This window comes from Triturus cristatus, chromosome 4_1 (genome assembly GCF_964204655.1).
Source record: "Triturus cristatus chromosome 4_1, aTriCri1.1, whole genome shotgun sequence".
NCBI lineage: Eukaryota > Metazoa > Chordata > Amphibia > Caudata > Salamandridae > Triturus > Triturus cristatus.
This window is the reverse complement of record NC_140585.1, coordinates 1,102,466,521-1,102,485,273: the sequence shown is the minus strand read 5'-3', so window position 1 is coordinate 1,102,485,273 and position 18,753 is coordinate 1,102,466,521. Positions and strand designations below refer to the sequence as shown.

Here is an 18,753-nt window from a genome sequence, read left to right as displayed (position 1 = left end):
GGATGCAGGTACTCCACTCTAGACAGGAATTACAGTTTAAAAGTGTATTAAGGAATTCCCAATGTTAACCTATGAGAGGGGTAGACCTCATATTAGTGAAAAACAAATTGGGGTGTTTTTTCACTACCAGGACACGCAAGCCTTAACAGTACATGTTCTACGTTTAATTACACAGCACCATAACCTATGGGCTACCTAGGGCCTACCCTAGGGGTGAGTTATATGTAATAAAAGTGGAGTTTAAGGCTTGGGAAGTAGTTTTAAATGCCAAGTCAATGTGGCAGGCCTGAGACAGGTTTGAAAGGCTACTTGTGTGGGTGGCACAATCAGTGCTGCAGGCCCACTATTAGCATTTAGGTTACAGGCCCAGGGTATATGGTATAATACTTTACAAAGGACTTACGTGTACACTAAAAATGCTAATTGTGTATACACCAATATTACCATGTTTAAGAGAGAAGCACATGCACTTTAGCACTGGTCAGCAGTGGTCAGAGTCCTAAGGAAAACAAAAAGAATCAGCAAAAAACAGGAAGTAAGCAGGCAAAAAGTTTGGTGTAAGACCACAGTAAGGATGACAGATCTGACACACGCCATGTAACAACAGTGGACAGACCTACAATTGTTACCATTTTTTTTTTAAAGCGTGGCCACTGAAAAACAATGCCTAGTGTGCGAATCTAACTCAAGACTCAAGATTGACTCCCATTAGTGAGATATATTTTATAATAAGATATATTCTATGTGGTGCAGTTACGCAGGCCCTACATTTTAAATTGTTATTTAGCCTCTGACACTTGGTCTTGTTTAATATTTATTTCTTAAATATTTTCCTTCACTCCCCTTATTGCTCCTTCTTTTCTTATTTTTAGTCTCAGATTTAAGCCTAAAATGTTTCCATATAGATCACAATGAAAACATATTCATATTGCTTTTGCAAAGAACAGGCAATATTAGAATTAGAATACTATATGGTTTGAATTAATCTGTAGAGTCGTCTACAGGGAATTATCATCGCCCATTAAAAGTAAAACTAATAAATATCGCACATACTCATTGAGCAATATATAATTTATGCAATTAATTATTCATTTATTCAAGTCACTACAGTCAGAAACAAAAATAAAAAGTCATTTTCTTCCAGTGAAATGCTTGTTCTTAAGGTTCAAAATGATGCTTTCTACTCTTTAGTCCTGATAAGAGCCCACTTATATTGGTGTTTGAAGCTTCCACTCTTGTCTTCCAACACTTATTTTTTTAACCATCACTTTTATTTGCATCAGCATATACATAGAGACAATCCATGCACCAACAAAGTATAAGATGACCCGGAGAATAAAGGGCTAGAGCTTTACAATATTGTCTGTTTGATCATGCCTTTTACATTGGTAGTTTGAAACCTATAACGTGAGATCTGCAGTAAAGCTGAATGGTGTCTTGGTTTTAAACATAACTAAACTGTAAAAGAAACAATCCCTCGAATGCGGCAAGGCTTGAACAGATGTAAACAGTAGTGTTCAACTACTAAAGTGACTAAACCCGATAGGTCTGTGCCCAGGAGACTACTGGATAATGACTTGGAACAGGAGGCAGATATCAGTAAGGTGTACATATGAATATCATACTATTTAGTCTGGTAATCGGACCCCATCTCCACTGTGTCCCCTGCAGGTCTTCTGCCTCTACTTGCATGAGCTTCAGCGTCCAAGCCTGAGCTCTCCGGCGTCCCTTCCTGACGTCTACCAGAAAGGTTAAGTGGGAGAAGAAACCTATGCCAAAGTGTAGCAGGATACTGTGCCCTCAGGAGGATTTGTTGCAATTTTTAATGTGAGCCTGAGGTTGTTCTAAATGTTCCACCCAGCACTGCACTATGGAATGCTACTAAAGTGGTATACCTTATACCCAGGGCTGATAAAGTAAATGCTAGTAGTAGGCCGGTAGCACTTCTTGTGCTACACCCTTGAGTAGCCCTTAAAAACATGTCCCGGGCCTGCCATTGCAGCCTGTTGGCAGTTTTAAATTGCCAGTTCAACTAGGCAAAATAACCTTCTTGCCAAGCTCTAAACTCCCTTTTTATTGCATATAGTTCACCCCTAAATTAGGCCCTACACAGACAAAGAGCAGGATGCATTGTGATTAAAAAGTTGGTCATGTCCTTTAGGTTTTACATGTCCTGGTAGTGAAAACTCACTAATAGGTTTTTCACTATTGTGAGGCCTACCGCTCCAATAGGGTAACATTACATTTTATCACATTTAATAAGTTGTAACTTTTTATTGGGAGCAGGTAGGGAAGTCATGTTTGGTGTCTGGGGAATTATAATTTAAAGTCCTCTTTAGTGGCAAAGTTGGATTTCAAGTCACAATTCTGAAAAGGTCACTTTTAGAAAGTTGGTATTTTCGTAACGTGCCTGCCACCTGTTCCTGGGTCACATGACTACGTGCAGTTGAGTCGCCTTTGTGTATTCCTCCCGGACAGCCGCACAAAAGAGCGACTGGGTGCGTCTGGATGGGCCATCTGAGGAAGGATGGGTGGGAGGGGCAGAGCTGTGCACAGCCTCACTTGCTCTTCAAAAGAATGTCCCTCTGATGTCACACAAAAACTTCACACTAGCTTATTGTGCCTGCAGATAGACTGGGACCAGGTCACAAGGGTGACTCAAACTTCAAAGAAGCATCAGGTATAAAAATAGCATCCTCAGACCCACTTTTAGGTACACTCCTGGACTTGTGGATACTACACAAGAAGAACACTCTAATGCCCTGCTGCTTGAGGCCTGCCCTGCTTGCTGAGAAGGAAGACTGGACATGTTCGCTTCATCCCAGGTTGAAGTAACTTCAAGGGTCAGCTGACTGGCCTCCTGTTCTGAGCTACAGGAACAGAACAAGCTCCAGGAGCCATGCTGTAACTTCCCAGCTTAGCTGCTGCAACTGGACCTGTGTGAGCCAGCATCTTGACCTGCCTGAGACCTGCTGGCCTCTTTTAGAGTGAATTCTGGATACCAAAGAGGTGCCTCGCTGGTCCTGGACCCTTGGTGTGGCATCAGTTGAGCTCCTCCTTCAAGAAAAGGAGAAATCCTGAAGTTTTCAGCTCTTTGCATTCGCAAAAGAGCCTGTTCATTGCAACATTTTGCCGCCTGCTGACGTGGAGCTCTAGTGACCCTAACTCTTCGCGCTAATGCGACTGCCAGCTGCAAGCGGCCACACGATATATGCATTTCGCACTATAGTCCGCGGTGACCACCAACATGAATCTCCAACCACGACCGTCAGCGATGCCCGGCAGGATCTTCGCACTACAGTGACAACCATCCGAAACGCTCGGCTTGCTCTTTGCACTACTGCGATTCACAACACTCTCTCTGCTCCTCGCAGTCTTCTCTACCGTGAATTTAAATCTTCGTACTAACCTCGTCTCTGCATCTGGGCAACCCGGTATCGCAGTCAGCTTGAACTTGCGACTTTTGCCTGGTCTAGCATAACCAGACAACAGCGAGTGACGCTTTGTGCTTTTAGGCACTATTTTTACCGTAAATCTTTGAAATTGCATATCTCCGGGTCTAGTGATCAGATTATTTTTTTTTGCCAAATATATTTTTATTGTATTTTCCAGCAAGTTATCTGAAACAATATCAACACAACTTCCCTCGCAGGGGAACCGCATATTCCGACAGAAAGACAAATTCTTAGACAAAATACATTGCCCAGCCTAAATCAAACTCCTTTCTCAGAGAGAGTCTAATATGGTGGGTACAGCTTCTAATAATAGCGGAGCACGGGGCTCAGTCTATCCAGCCTAAAGCCGAACAAAGATTCTGGATGTGTTACGTTTTCTTCCTGCTAGGTGATCTATCCTAAGCCTTCCAAGGGGAAGGCGCCACACAAAATGACCATATAATCCACACAGTCCCCCCCGAGAGAAAACATAATTACAAACGAAAAAGGGAAATACCCCTCCCCGGTTCCCACCCCCCTCCCCTACCATGGTGGCGGCAGTAGTCATGCATTTGAATTAACCTACGATACTAGAGCTCTACTCAAAATTTGAAGAGATGAAGGGCCCTAATGGTGGAGGGGCATACAGCCGATGGTAATCCTCGTGAAAAAAAGGTGACTAAAGGACCCCACTTAAGCTCAAAATTCTTATAGTTATCTCTGAAAATGTCTGACATGCGTTCCAGGCTAAGCAGTTTCCATAAGCGAGAGTGCCAGAGAGAGATAGCCGGCGCCTCCTTCCTTTTCCAAGCGGCTGCTAAGGTGATCTTGGCTGCTTCTATACAAAGCCACATTATTAGTTTATCCGCTCTGGTCTGATGTTCTAGGATGGAGTCACGAAGCCCCAAAAGGACACCCGCCATAGTTGTGGGGATGGGGTATCCCAATATGACTTTTATATGTGCCAAAATTTCCTCCCAGAAGGGGCGGATAGTTGGGCAATCCCACCATATATGCCGAAAATCCCCCAGTAGTCCGCACCCCCTCCAGCATCTATCTGAGGTGTTGGGAAAAATTTGCTTAAGCTTGGACGGGTGCAAGTACCAGTCCATCATGGTCTTCAAGTGAGTTTCACAGAGTTCTGTCGAGTGATTGAATCTAGTGATGTCGGACCACAAATGAGTCCATTCTTGGTCAGTAATAGGTCGCTGAAGTAGCTCTTCCCACATGTACATATACCGAGGGCGTGGGGATAATGCGGTGGTGAGGAGAAAGTTGTATATGAACGAAATCACTCCCTTCATGGAGGATGTCCCGGCAAGAAAAGCCTCTAATTTTGTGAGGGGGCGAGTGGCTGCCTTGCGTACCTGAGGTGCAAGGGCCCAGTGCATAAGTTGGGAAAATTATATCTTTCTGTGTTTGCTATTCCATAATCGCGCTTGCAATTATCAAAAGAGAGGGGGTCAAAGTTATGGAATAGGTGTGTCAAGGCGAGGCATCCTCCCTCCCTCCAGGCGTCAAAGGGCCCCTCATGTAGGACTGGGGGAAATGCCGGCTTGAAATGGAGTGATGTAAATGGTGAGGGGAACGTAGTCCACCTGTCATCTCGTGAAACTGAGTCCCATACTGTTAAAGTGGTGCGCGTGGGGGTGCTGACGTACGTGTTCTTAGGCCTATCGCTTTTGGGTCGCCAAACTAGGTCCCATATGGTCCGTCCAGTCACACTGCGATCCATATGTAAGCAGTGCTTTTCAGATTCCCGCTGCGACCATTCAACTAAGACTCTTAGCTGTGCAGCTTTATAGTATAAGTGGATGTCTGGGAGACCTACTCCTCCCTCCCTGCGTGAGCGGCGCAATAGGAAGAAGGAGAAACGAGCGCATCCCCCCTGCCAGACAAAGCGTAGAATCAGGGCCTTCATTCACCGAAAGAAATCCCCCTCCAATTCTATGGGTAAGACCTGGAATAAATATAAGAGCTTAGGAAGGAGGGTCATTTTCACCACATGTATCCGGCCTAGCCAGGACAGGAAGAGTGGTTTCCACCTCATGAGGTCTGATTGTATTCGGGTTAGAATAGGGGGGGGGAAATTGGCAGCATATAGCTTCTCTACCGTTGGCATCAGCTGAACTCCCAAATATTGAAGCGAGGAAGCAGCACACGGCAAAGGTGTAAGAGCCTGGAGCAGGTGAACTTCCGCCTGCGGGAGGGTGAGGTTGAGAATATATGATTTATCTAAATTTATTTTAAAGCCTGCTACAGCTTCAAAGCGTTGAAGCTCCGATTGCAAGTGTGGGAGGGACGTGGCCGATTCGGAGAGGGACAAAAGGACGTCGTCCGCAAATAAAGACATTTTGTGCGACTCCCCTGTAAATGGTAACCCCTGGATTCCAGGATTTGCCCTCACCGCTAGTGCTAGTGGTTCAATACTAAGAGCAAAGAGCAAGGGTGATAGGGGACACCCCTGCCTAGTGCGATCTAGAGTGGCGGAGGATTGTACACCATTAACCGCAACCTTAGAGCGAGGCCGAAGATAATTAGCGCAAATCATATTTATAAATTTAGGCGAGAAGCCGAATGCTGTAAGTGTGTGGAAAAGAAAAACCCAGTCAACCCTGTTGAACGCCTTCTCGGCTTCCAACCCTACCAAAACCGCCGGAATCTTACGGCTGTTAGCCTTCTCTATCAAATGAATAATGAGACGGGTGTTATCGTGCGTTTGGCGACCCTTAATAAATCCGGACTGATCAGGGTGTATGAGGGAAGGCATGAGGTCATTTAGTCGTTTGGCAATAATAGATGAGTACAGTTTCGCATCCAGGTTTAGCAGGGCAATAGGCCTATTAGAGGCACAACGATGAGGGTCCTTTCCTGGTTTAGGTATTACTGAGATCGGGGCCTCAGACATGGAGTTGGAAGTCTCGCCGTCCTCAGCCATCTTGTTAAATATCTGCACAAGGTGGGGGCCAATGTTAGGGGAGAATGTCTTATAAAAGATGGCGGTGTAACCGTCCGTTCCAGGAGCCTTGTGGGGCTTCAGGGCTTTAAAAGCATTGGTAACCTCCTCTAAGGTAAAAGGGGTGGCGAGTAGGTCGTTCCATTCAGTGGACACCTGGGGCAAGGGTAACATCCGGAGGTATTCCCGCTGTTTGTCCAAGTCTAGGGTTTCCCCAGAATAAAGAGTTTTGCAAAAGGCGCCAAAGATCTCTGCCTTGTCCTCGTCTTTGTGCAAGATATCACCGGAGGGTCCCCGAATGCCCCCTATGTACTCTTTTTCACGTTTATCCCTTGGCTGTGTGGCAAGGAGTTTACCAATTTTGTTGCCCTGAGTATATGAGAGATGCCGCAATTTAAGAAGTGTAAACTCCGCCCTATTGTTGTAAATAGCCCGGAGTTTACCTCGTATCGCCGTCAAGTTGCGTGAGGTTTGCCTAGTGGGATTCAATTTGCGAGCAGTTTCAAGAGAAGACAGCTCCAACTCTAGTTGCGCCCTCTCCCTAGTGCGCTGCGTATTTAGTGCCGCATTAAGAACAATACACTTCCCCCTAAAGACAGCCTTAAATGTGTCCCAGTTGGTATACACCGATGTGTCCTCCGGTTTATTGATAGTAAAACATTCAGAAATGGTTTCTCTTAGTTTGGTACAAGATTTCTTATCCCGAACCAGCGACGCCAGAAAGTGCCATCTGGGAGCAGTCGGGGCACTCCCAGACCAAGTGAGACAGATAGAGAATAAGCTATGGTTCGCTACTGACAGGGGAAATAACTTGGATTAACGCAGGGCTCCCTGTAAGGATTGGCTAAGAAAAATATAATATAATCGGGAATATGTGCGGTGAACGTGTGAATAAAATGTGTAATCTCGGGTCTGTGGATAAAGAAGGTGCCAAGTGTCCAGGAGGCCCAAATCATGTACATGCTGTTGCGTGTCCGAAGTAAAGGAGCCCCCATCCAAGCACTGCGAGTGTGTACTGTCCAACCCTTTCTGCCAAATCAAGTTGAAGTCACCCAAAAGAAACATTGGGCCTTCCGCAAAGTCTGTCAGCTTCCCTAAGAGTGTATTGTGGGCATATACCACTGCAAAGGTACACAGTTTTCCTCTCAAGCGCCCCTTAACCATGACACAGCGGCCATCCTTATCACTTTGGACTCCCAGTCGGTGGAATTGTATAGTAGAACGAAACATAAGCCCCACCCCCCTGTGTTTCGTGTGAGCCGAGGATCTGTAAATTAGAGGAAATTGTTTGTGTCTAAGGCGTGTGTCCTCCGCCCTCACTAGGTGGGTCTCTTGCAAGGCAACTATATCAAGGTGTTGGTCGATTATGTATTTCCATATTTTTTGGCGCTTTTGAGGGGAATTAAGACCCTTAATGTTCCAGGTTCCAACAGTGATCGGCATTGTGTTATAGGAAGAAACTACCCCTCTCTAAGGGCTTCGGTAATCCCGTTATGACCGTGATCGTTGCCTATTCCCAAAGGGCCATGCTGAGCCATTGAGCACTGACGTGACAGAGACAAATAGCAGAGAACCCCTCGTAGGTAGTTGTTAAAAAGCCGCCACCACGTCCCTCCCGACCCTCCCCCTAAAACCCCCAAAAGGATAGAAACCAACAGGAACAAAAAAATTACTAAAACCATTGCTAGGTCGTCTTGCGGGGCTAGAACACCCCCACATAGACCCTGGGGGACAACAGGTCCGAGGACCCAGTCCACGCCCACCTCGGCAAGTCTCTCAATTGTAAATCATCTTTGTATTATTGAGAATCAGGCCAACCTACAGGAACCCATCTAGGGGCGCAAATACAGCAAGTCCATTGCAGAATATAATAAGACAATCAGCCGTGAATGGAATAACAGGACAAACCTAAGGATAAACATAATATGGGTCAGTCATCCCGCCATTTTCGAAAAAAGAGCACATCATTGTTCTGACCTATGGAGCATTCTTGGCCGATAACAAATCCATATCTCCAGTAGAGGCCTGGAGCCCAAAGCCAGGGGCCGAGGAAGAGTGCAAGGGCGGAGACCCGTGAGCACAGGAAAGCTGTGGCTCTACTACGGCAGACACCTGAGTTATCCTGAATCGACAACCTCCTCGGCGAACGTTCATAGGACTGTGCAACACACTGATGGTGAAGTCGAAAGGCCTCACATCTGCCGTGATACACACTGTCAGCAACCATCAACGACCTCTACGTGCCTTCGTCGCCCAGGTGGAGGTTGATTGTGAGCCTTGAGGGGGGGGTCACCAGTTTTGCCTCGAACGGGGCCATCCTCTTCGGAGGGAAGGCCCAGGAGCTCTAACCCCTCCTTTAGCTCAGTAATGTGGCGTCGCTTGTTCTGGAATTCAAAACTGAGCCCAAACGGTTAGGTCCACCGATATCTGATTTTGTCAGCTTGTAATTTGGTGGTGACAGGCCGGAGCATTTGTCTTCGTGCTAATGTAGACGGTGCGACATCCTGATAGATGGTGCAGGAATGATCCTGAAAGGAGATAGAGTTCTTCGATCTGGCTGCCTGTAGAACCGCCTCCTTGACCTTATAGGAGTGGAACTTCGCCAGGATGTCGCGGGGGTCTCCTCTGGTCGCCATGCTGTGCTGGGCCCACCCGATGGACCCTGTCAAGCTTTATCTTGAGAGTCTGGGGGCTCAATCTCCGCGAAGAGGCCCTCTATAAAGGCCTCTAGGTCCGACCCTTCCGCCCCCTCCTCCAGGTCCCTTACACGTATGTTCTCCCTCCGTGCTCGATTCTCAAGATCCTCAGCTTTCAATTGTGCCTGGTGTAACTGCTCCTTAAGAACCCGAACAGCCTTGCGTGTCTCGGTAGTGTCCTGCTCTTGTTCCTGGTGTTGCGCCTCCAGATCCAACACTCTGGTGCCCACAGAATCCACATCATGTTGGAGAGAGGTCAAACGGTCCGTCAAGTCAGACCGCAATTGGTCTATGGAGGATTTGATGTCCTGACAGAGTTCGGTTCGTAATTCAGATTTAAAGTCCTTAAACATGGACAGTAGGTCTGCCTTCGTGATTGCCATGGTTGCACCTTCCGTAGCCCCTCGCAGCGTTGGGTGCCTGTCGATTGACGTAAAGAAATCTGGTAATTTGCTGGGCGTCTTACTTGTCCCTTTCTTTGGCGACATAAGGATGAGGCCTCACAAGACCCCGCAGCCCCATCAGAAACTATAGGCCTCAAGGTCTAGCCCTCACCGTGTCACAGAAGAGGGCGTGTTACAAGTCCGCACCGCTGCTAGGCCTCCCCTCAGAACAGTGGCAATCCTGCCTCGCGCCCTCTGCGGGTATTGTAGTCAGCGCCGAGGCGTCACCCAAAATGCCCTGTCAAGAGGAAGCCATACTAAGGAGAGGTGCGCAGGGTATGGAAGAGACCGCCTGTGGTATCTAGTGCAAACCGGGGCAGCAAGGAATGAGAGGCCTCCAGGAGTTGAATGTGCACTCCAGTACTGAGTGTGTAGCCTCTAATCAAGGAGGAAGCTGACAAGTAGATTGTCGCACAGGGTCATGGAGTATGTGGCTCCGTGGTCGAGAGGGCTGAGAGTGCATTTGGGGTGAAAAGTATGTAGGGGGTCGGGGTCCCTCCACGCACCCCCGAACATAGCCTCCAACCGGCGCGTGATAAACAAGGAGGAGAAACCCCCCTTCACCCCATCAGGCGCGCTCCTCACGGCGAATCCAGCACTCCTCCACAGTGAGAAAAAGGCATTTTAGCACCGATTGTCGCCATTTGGCGGCAGTGCGGCCGCCATCTTGAAGTCAGTCATGCAAGATAGGGAGCGTCGCAGTCTCCTCCGCTACCAAAAACCCTGCAATGCTCTTCTCGAGGCTTACCGCTACTTGCACTCAGCCTCCGGAGCGTCCGCTTGGAGCCAGCTGGCACACCGCTCCCCAGTAGGGCCGGGCCACCCCCCCGTTACCGCCGAGCTCCGGCCGCCATGTTAGTGATCGCAGATTTTCCCTCTTGGAGGAGTCTCAGCATGAAGGAGCCGCCGCCGGCACTCCGGGAACCGCAGACCACACCTCACCGGAGCCGCATAGCCTCCGCCGCAGGAAGGCTTTGCTACAGATGATTCAGCCTCGGGGAGCCGCCAGAACCTGCCCAAAGGTGCCGCGTGGACCGGGAGCCGAGACGGTCTACGTCCGATCAGCCATCTGGCCCGGCCACGCCCCCGTGATCAGATTTTTTGTTGGTTTGGTGTCAAATAATTTATTAAATTTCACTCTATTTTTTCTAAAATTGGTGGAGGGATTTTTCTTGTGTTGTGTTTTCACTTTATTGCTGTTTGTATGCTGTATAAATAACTTACACATTGCCTTGAAGTTAAGCCTGACTGCTTTTGTGCGAAGCGAGTAGAGGGTTAAGCATATGTTAATTTAGTGATTGCTTAAAGTTCGCCCTAACTAGGATTGTGGCTGTTGCTTAAGGAGGGTTTCACCCCCTCCCCTTCAACCAACAACCCGATTTCTCCCACCCACTTATTGAGAAGTAACTGTTAAAACATAGGTGAATGTTATTTGGAGCATCCCAGTCACACCCTAGGTTACTATGCTCTATCGAAGCAGAGAGGTGGCACCCTCTCCGAAAAGGTTTGGAATGCACACACACCAGGTGCTGAGGAATTCCAGCCGCCGCGCTGCACCTGGTCACAATGTTGAGGGCTGCCGGTGTTTATAGATCTCAATGCTCAATTCAAGTATCCCTTGATAGCTAAAGTCACTGCAAGAGTAAATGGCGATTTTGAAAACCGTACAACTGAAACCTGCCAGCCTGAAGTACAATGATTTCTTGGTTTGTAAGTCCTCATGATCACTGAAAACATATATCAGCCATTCATTCGGTTTAACTTAATGACTTTGATTTCTGTTTCTGTCAGGGATGGGACCAATGCCATGGACTGTGAATTCTGAAATCTATCCGCTCTGGGCAAGAAGTACAGGGAATGCTTGTTCATCTGGAGTGAACTGGATTTTCAATGTTCTTGTTTCACTAACATTCTTGCATACCGCAGAATATCTGACCTATTATGGTAAGAAAATCAGCACATATTTTGAGGGTTCGATTGGTGTCTGCGCGAGTCTGTTCAAACTTATTAAACAATGTTCTTTTTGAAACACCGTTTTATGGGATGACAGCGGCAAAATTGCAGTTTTCATTGCAGAATGTGTAATGAGCCTCGTTTCAAGAAGTGTTTTTTCTAAATTGAATCAATAAGAGCCGGAGGATAACTGTGTGGAAAGTTTGTCCCTGGTTTTGTTGGCGTGTCTGAGGCCCCTGCAGTGTGTACGTTGATTCTTGGCAAACACAAATATCAGTACTAAGCTTTGAGAAACCTTGTCAGCACCAATATTCAATTTTCATTGTGGTTGTACTACCCTGCCGGTTAGGGATGCTGTTCTCCCTTAGTCAAACAAATATTTTCCCACTATTAACATGTTTCTCAATCTTTTAGATTCTGGCAACACGCTCAACTACTCTCACACACACACTAACCATTGAACATAGTTTGGAGCAGAGAGACTTTGCAGCAAAGTGCGTTTTAGCAGTTCGACACTGCACTTCACGAAATGGCTGAGCCTTCCACTAAGTCCTGAAAGTGCCAGTGAAGCACCTTACAGGAGTGTGGCAAAGGTGTAGGTGTAAAAGTGACACAGTAGCACAGAAACAACCCAAAGCCTGACTTGTTGAGCGTGGATAAGCTAGCAGTTCATCTTATTTTTAAGGTTCTGTTGATGTACCACAGGTGGTGAGGTGTGTAGCATCTGAGACAACCAGAGGAGCCATAGTTAAACAGCTCTTGCAATATCTGTAGCCCCCACCCCTTAATGGCACTGGTAAAGATGGCAGTCTACGCGGGTTATCAGGTCGTGTCTTAGGCTTAGTCAGCACTCTGTAGCATCACTCAGGACTTTAAAGGTCCTGATGTGACACATTTACAGTCACATTATGGCTGGTTTTATAAGAGGTATACATATGGATCAGTGAGATATTCAGGGAAGTGGGTGTAGAGAGCCACCCGGCCTGTGTAGTCTTTTGTTGCCACCTGTAAACCTCCCTGGGCCGGCAGTGGCCCGAGGAGATAAATAAACTGGCGTAAGACCGCACAGGGTCTTTGCCAGCAGTAAGCCACTGTGTGCGTTTTCTCGTGCAGAGCACCAAGGGCCCTCGAGACCTAAGCAGGAAGGGCTAAGCCTCACACGACACTGGCGATGAGGCCAGTACTGATCCATGCTGCCTCAGAACTCGTCAAGGAGCAAGGCAAGACATCGCACACAACCTCGCCTTGAACTCTAGTGCCGGTAGATCCAGATTCCCCAGTACCACCATCGGGCCTACCTGCAATTCCGTGGCCCGTGCCACTACATCCACCCAGCCCGGCGCATTCCGGACTTATCATCTGCGGCAGTAGGTGCCTGACGACAAGCTTGGTTACTGGCCTGCCTCAGCCCTGCTCACCGCCCATCTGTGGCTGGCAGCCGCTGACTCCAGACACCGCACGGCAGAGGGGATGCCTGGGTGGGGTACTACACGCACATCTCCCTCCTGCTCCCTGCAGAGACTCACAGAGCGGTAAAAGCCATGCAATGGATATCTCTGATGGAGAGCTCGCCTATGCTGTTTCTCACAGCTAATTAACCACCTGGGCTGACGACGGACGCTCTGCTGGAACTCAAGGAGCGTTCCAGACATTAATCTGAATCCAAACTGACACATGGAGGAAGATACATCTTTCCAAAGAAAAACAAAAGGAAGGGACAAAAGAAAAACGAGCACAGATGAACAAAATAGAGGACTTTCAGAAGGAGCCCCACAACAAGATATATAGTGTAATTTCAGAGGCAACCCTCAATAATCGTGGGAGTGCCACGCCACTTTTTTTACCCTCTCTGCCACGCTACGTTTCCCCATTCTATTGAGGCCAGTGAACCCAGGCCTTGCATGCCATGAGCGTTCAGCAGCAGCATGAGTGGTGGCTCCTCCAAGAGACACCGCACAGGCCCCGCAACACCACAGCCATGCGGCAGTAACGCCACTTCCTCCATTCAGCGAGATATCTGACCCCGCAACTGCCACCCCACGATGGCAGTAATGGATTGGATGCCTCAATCACTATTTCCGAGGCACCAGGGAAACGGATCGCGCCATCAAATGGTCCCTGCTCATGCAGTATGGAAGTGCTGAGTTTTACGAATTGTGCGAAACGCCACCTGACAGGGGCGAAGATGATGATTTTGATGCAACAGTAAGAGCCCTCAATAAAAACTTTGATCCCCAGATCAACCCGGATTTTGAACGCTTCAAGCTACGCCAAGCCAAGCACTCAGACGTGGAGTATGTGGACATGTTCTATGCGATACTGGCAAGCACGTGCACCTTCCACGACCAATGGGAGGAGATCTGGGCCCAGGTCATCCAAGAGTGTCGGTCTGCGGTGCTCTGGTGGCTGATCCTAAGACAACCAGGCATATCCCTGGGTGACATTCTCATACTAGCTAGGTTTCATGAACTATCTAACTCAAGTGTGGAAGAGATGTAAGCAGCCCACAACAAACACCTGTTGACGCCGTGTCCCTCCAGATCCATCACCATTAAAGAGGAAAAGATGGATGCCATGCAAAAACACCCAGGCCGACAAGCCCACCACTGTGACCGTCCCCAGCGGGCCCTGCAGAAATTGCAGTCTGGAACATTGAACACCGGGTGTATGCTTTGCAAAAGGCAAGACCTGCTCCAGATGTGGCAAACCAAATCACTTTGCTAAGGTTTGACGCAGCAGGAGGTCGAGGATCACCTTTGGAAAATTGCGGGCATCACCAGCAACCCCCTGTGCACGGGTCAAACTTCAATGCAAACGATGAGGAGGAAGATGTATTTGTTGTATCATTTGCCAGACACACAGACCGCAGAAGATGGCCCTCCCATGTGCACCACCAAGGTCGCGAACACAACTGTGAGAGCCCTCATAGACACAGGCATCAGTAAATGTGATGGGCTCGGACCAGTATGAGCTCCTCGCACCATGCCCTCCTCTCACTCACACCAAAGCAAAAATCTACACGTATGGGGGGGCCAACCCCATGCCATTGCGAGGAGTGATCGAAGTGGATGTACAGCAGACAACCCGGGCCAAGTTCCAGGTCATGGAGGGCAAGAAAGGCACGCTGCTAAGCTGCCACACTGCCAAAGGTCAGGAGTTGGTGTTCTTTGCTAACCAGTTCTGTGAACCCCATGCAGATTCCATCCTGGCCGATTTCACGCAACTGTTCAAAGGGTTAGGCAAGCTCAAACACAAACAGTTTAAACTTCACAAGGCAAGCTCAAAAACAAACAGTTTAAACTTCACATCAACACATCCGTCACACCAATGGCCCTGCGACACAGGAGAGTTCCCTTTCCTTTGAGGCCCCAAGTGGAACGAGAGTTACAGGCACTTGAAGATCTGGTCATCGCGCCAAAGCCGATGCAACTAGGAGCGATCAGACTCTGTGTCGACATGCACCTCCCAAACCGGGCTGTCAAGAGAGAGTGCCACATCACACCCACGATGGATGACATTGTGGCGGATCTCAATGGGTCTCAGTGGTTCTCCAAACTCACCCTTAACTCTGGATACCACCAACTGGAGCTGGCTCCCGAGAGCAGGTACATCACGACCTTCTCCACGCATGTGGGCCTGCGGTGGAACAAGAGGCTGAGTTTCGGCGTTTCCTCAGCAGCGGAGGTCTTTCAAAACACCATCAAGAAGGAGACGCTGTGCGGCCTGATGGAAGACCTTAATTTTAGCGACGTAATCTTGATATTTTCAAGTATCCTGGGAGAGCACCAGCCGTGCCTTCGAGACACGCTACACCGCCTGTTTGTCTGTGGCCTCACCCTGAAAAGAGCCAAGTGTTCCTTCTACCAGTCAGTAGAGTTCTTTGGGTACCCATTCTCCAGCGAGGGCCTCAGAGTAGATCCAAAAAGGCCTTGGCCATCCCAAGAATGCTGCGGACTTCCGTTGGGTTCCTGGGTTTTTGCGCAGTTTGAATGGCTAACTATTGTGCTCAACCTGGTCTCTCTCTCCAAGCCCCTGAGGGCTCCCACACACACCGGTATGTCTTGGGAATGAAGCCCGCAAGCCACTTAGGTTTTCAAGGCAATTAAAAAAGCACTCAAGGATAAAACCACCATGGCCTATTTCCAACTAGGGAAAAGGACGGAGCTAAACACCAACGAGGACAGGCTGGCCATAGCCTACGCTAGCAGCGAACTCTCGGAAACAGAAATAAGGAAGAAATAAGGTATGCCCAGATCGAGAGACAGATTTTGGCCCTAAAGTGGGCCTGTCAACACTTCCACCTCTACCTCTACGGCCACGAGTTCAGGATGGTGGCCGACCACAAACCGCTCATCCCTCTGTTGGTGTAGCCAGATGCCTGGATCCCCCCCAGGAGCGAAAGATGGGCAGTACAACTACAAGCATACAAGTTTGACATTGCCTACCGCCCCGGCGGCAACAACTTGGCTCGACTCTGTATCGCCACCCCCTGCCGACAGAAGCCCCGCGGCTGGACAAGGAAGAAGAGCACAAGGGTCAAACAAGTGTTAGCCTAAAGGAAGTGGCAGCACTTCCTCGACGGCTCCTGGCCGCTAACCGAGGATGACCAGCTCACAAGGCAGGAGACGAGTTCAGTGAAGGGCTGCATGGAATACTGCTCTGTGGTGAGTTTACCGTGGCCCCGGGAGAGCTGTGGGTCCAGGTAGTCAAACTCGCTCACATGGGGCTCCAAGGCGCAGCGAAGACTAAGGCCCAGCTGTTCAGCAAGGTATGGTTTACTGGAATGGATACTCTGGTCGATGAGACCGTGCACCAATGCCATTCTTGTGCCATCACGGGTAGGGAACAGCTGTCCTCGCCAATCCTCACTGAAGAACCAAGTCTGGAACCATGGACAAAGATCAGCATTGACTTTGGGAGTATCCCCGATGGTCGTAGCACTGTTATAATGATGGACTCACACTCAAAATTCCCAGTCATGGAGGTGTTGTCATCCACAGCGTTATCTCAAGTCAAGGTAGTGCTGGATAAGACCTTCGCTATAGTGGGCCTGCCGAAGGACAAAGTCTGACAACAGGCCTTCATTTCAAGGTCATTAGTTACAGGGGTACCTCACCTCTCCTGCCATTCGGCATAGGAAAATCATGCTGAAAGTGGCCCCAGGTGAATGGAGGAGTGGAACGTTTCATATGGACTCTCAACTGGGTGCCCTGGATAGGAGTAGGACAAGGTGAGGAAGCTGCAAGCCGTTTACACCAGTTCCTGAACACTTATCGCCAAACCCTGCACAGCACCACCAACTGTGCCCCGGCTCATCTACAGTGAAGCCACGCAGGCTAGGAGGGAAGCCATTAACCGGAAGGCAAGCCTGAAGTGGAGAGCACAGCCTCCCTTGCTACAAGTGGGTGACTATTGTTATCAAGGACAGATCCCCCAGATGGAGTTCTGAACACCCTATGAACCAGAGGTGTGGAGAATCGTTGAGACCAATAGCACCATGATTTCTGCATAACAGGGCCCACACATGGTCACCAGGAATGTGTCATGCTTAAAGAGTGCTCTTTAACAAAGCAAAGGATACACCGGAGACATTGGTCCAAATCATAAACAGTAAGTAGAGTTAATGAACCATGGAGTAGCAGGATCATAAACAAAAGTTGCTAACTGTTGAGTGATAGGGAGTTCTTTAGAGAAAAAACATTGAAGCCCGTTTCTGTTGTGTAAAGGATGTTTTCAGAGATGAATAGTAGCTAAGTTGCTGACCATGAGCCCCAAGGCCTAGGTTTTAGGTTCACTTTGAGCACTTGATTAAGAATTGTGATTCTTTCTAAATCACTTTATCTTCTTCTGCCTTAATGTGTGCATATGTGTAATGCAAATATGTATCAAACAACTGTACAGTGTTCTAATTGCAAGTTTACGCCTGCCAGCAGTGCTCAAAGGGATCCACATTCTCCTCTCTGGGAGAGGGGCATGGAGAATGCCAAGTCCAAGAAATGCAAAGTACAGTATAAGAGCTCAACCGAAAAGCTTATGGTGAACTCCCTGGCAAGCAAACTATATCCTAGGTACATTCCATAGGCACACCTAGACTTTTTATAAGAAGGGTTGATTTTGGAGGCAAAGGACTGTGTTGGAAAGGTGGTGCTGGTGGAGAATAAATATTAGTAGGATAAACTGAAAATAGCAACTTTACTGAAAACCCTCATATCAGAAGGGGAAGACACAGTTAATATTCCCAAACATTTCCCTGCAGACACTACAAATAACTGTCCTTTCAGAATGAGAATGCAAGTTGTTTGCAAAATACCGACTTAACCTAAAAAGCTGGGTGAATGATAAAAACGTAACTACCACACTAACTGAATTCCGTGACTGATGTTTAATTATTCATACCATTGCAGCACTGACCATTTTAGCAAAGAAGGCAAGCATATAAACATAACTCTTTATGCTTGCATCATTGATTACAGTATTGCTTTTGACAAAATAAATTGTGAACAGCTCTGGATTAAGTTATTAAATTGGGGAATAGAACCGTCTTCAGAGTCACACTGGGACAAAAATAGGCCCGGGCACCTAAGTAAAAGTGGCCCACAGAATGCAGCACAACTGTAAAGAGGAAAAAAACGATGATAAATACATATATTTCTTCTTGTTTCGCCTCCCCTGGGGATGTGTAGCAGTTTTGGCACATTCCCAGGGCTACCACTTATGGTAAATCTTGTAATGTGTCAAAATCCACGGGTTTTGCATGGGAACACCCACAGAACGCCTCCCTGGGGCAGAGTAACACAATGCAGAGATTTGCGCTGTGTTCAGTTACTCTGGATTATCAAGCCTCTCAGGGCCACGAAAGTGTACCTTGCGTGACTTTATAAGTCACATCTTAAGGGTTTCGTCGCTTTTGCACCCCGTTGAGAGGTGCTATAGCGACCCAACCCTTTAATAAATATAGCCTAAAGTATCTTTGCTCGGCATGAAAGAAATCTGCAGCAGTGAATTATGCTAGGCAAGGGATACTACGCGCAGGCTAAAGGATGTGGCTCACACATTAAACTTAAATAATTTTAGTATTGTGAAGTTAAATAACTAAAACAAAAAGGAACTAAAGGAAAATGCTGCCTTGGAGTTCAGAATTAAGGACCTAAGCTACCTCAACACAAAGAACTCGATATTGTATTGACATCATTCTTGGCAGGAAGTTACAAGCTTCCGATATCTTTCAGACATCCCAAACCCGATAAGGCACACAGAGATCTTGAAGTTTG

General features: G+C 47.9%; 1 protein-coding gene across 1 annotated transcript in view; it reads left to right on the top strand.

Moving 5' to 3' along the window:
- Nucleotides 1-18,753, top strand: part of SLC2A13 (solute carrier family 2 member 13) — a 1,405,836-nt gene that overhangs the window by 1,375,598 nt on the left and 11,485 nt on the right. The window contains exon 9 of the mRNA XM_085654105.1: nucleotides 11,321-11,473. Within this exon, the coding sequence (XP_085510231.1) occupies nucleotides 11,321-11,473 (153 nt within the window). The remainder of the gene's footprint in view (nucleotides 1-11,320; nucleotides 11,474-18,753) is intronic.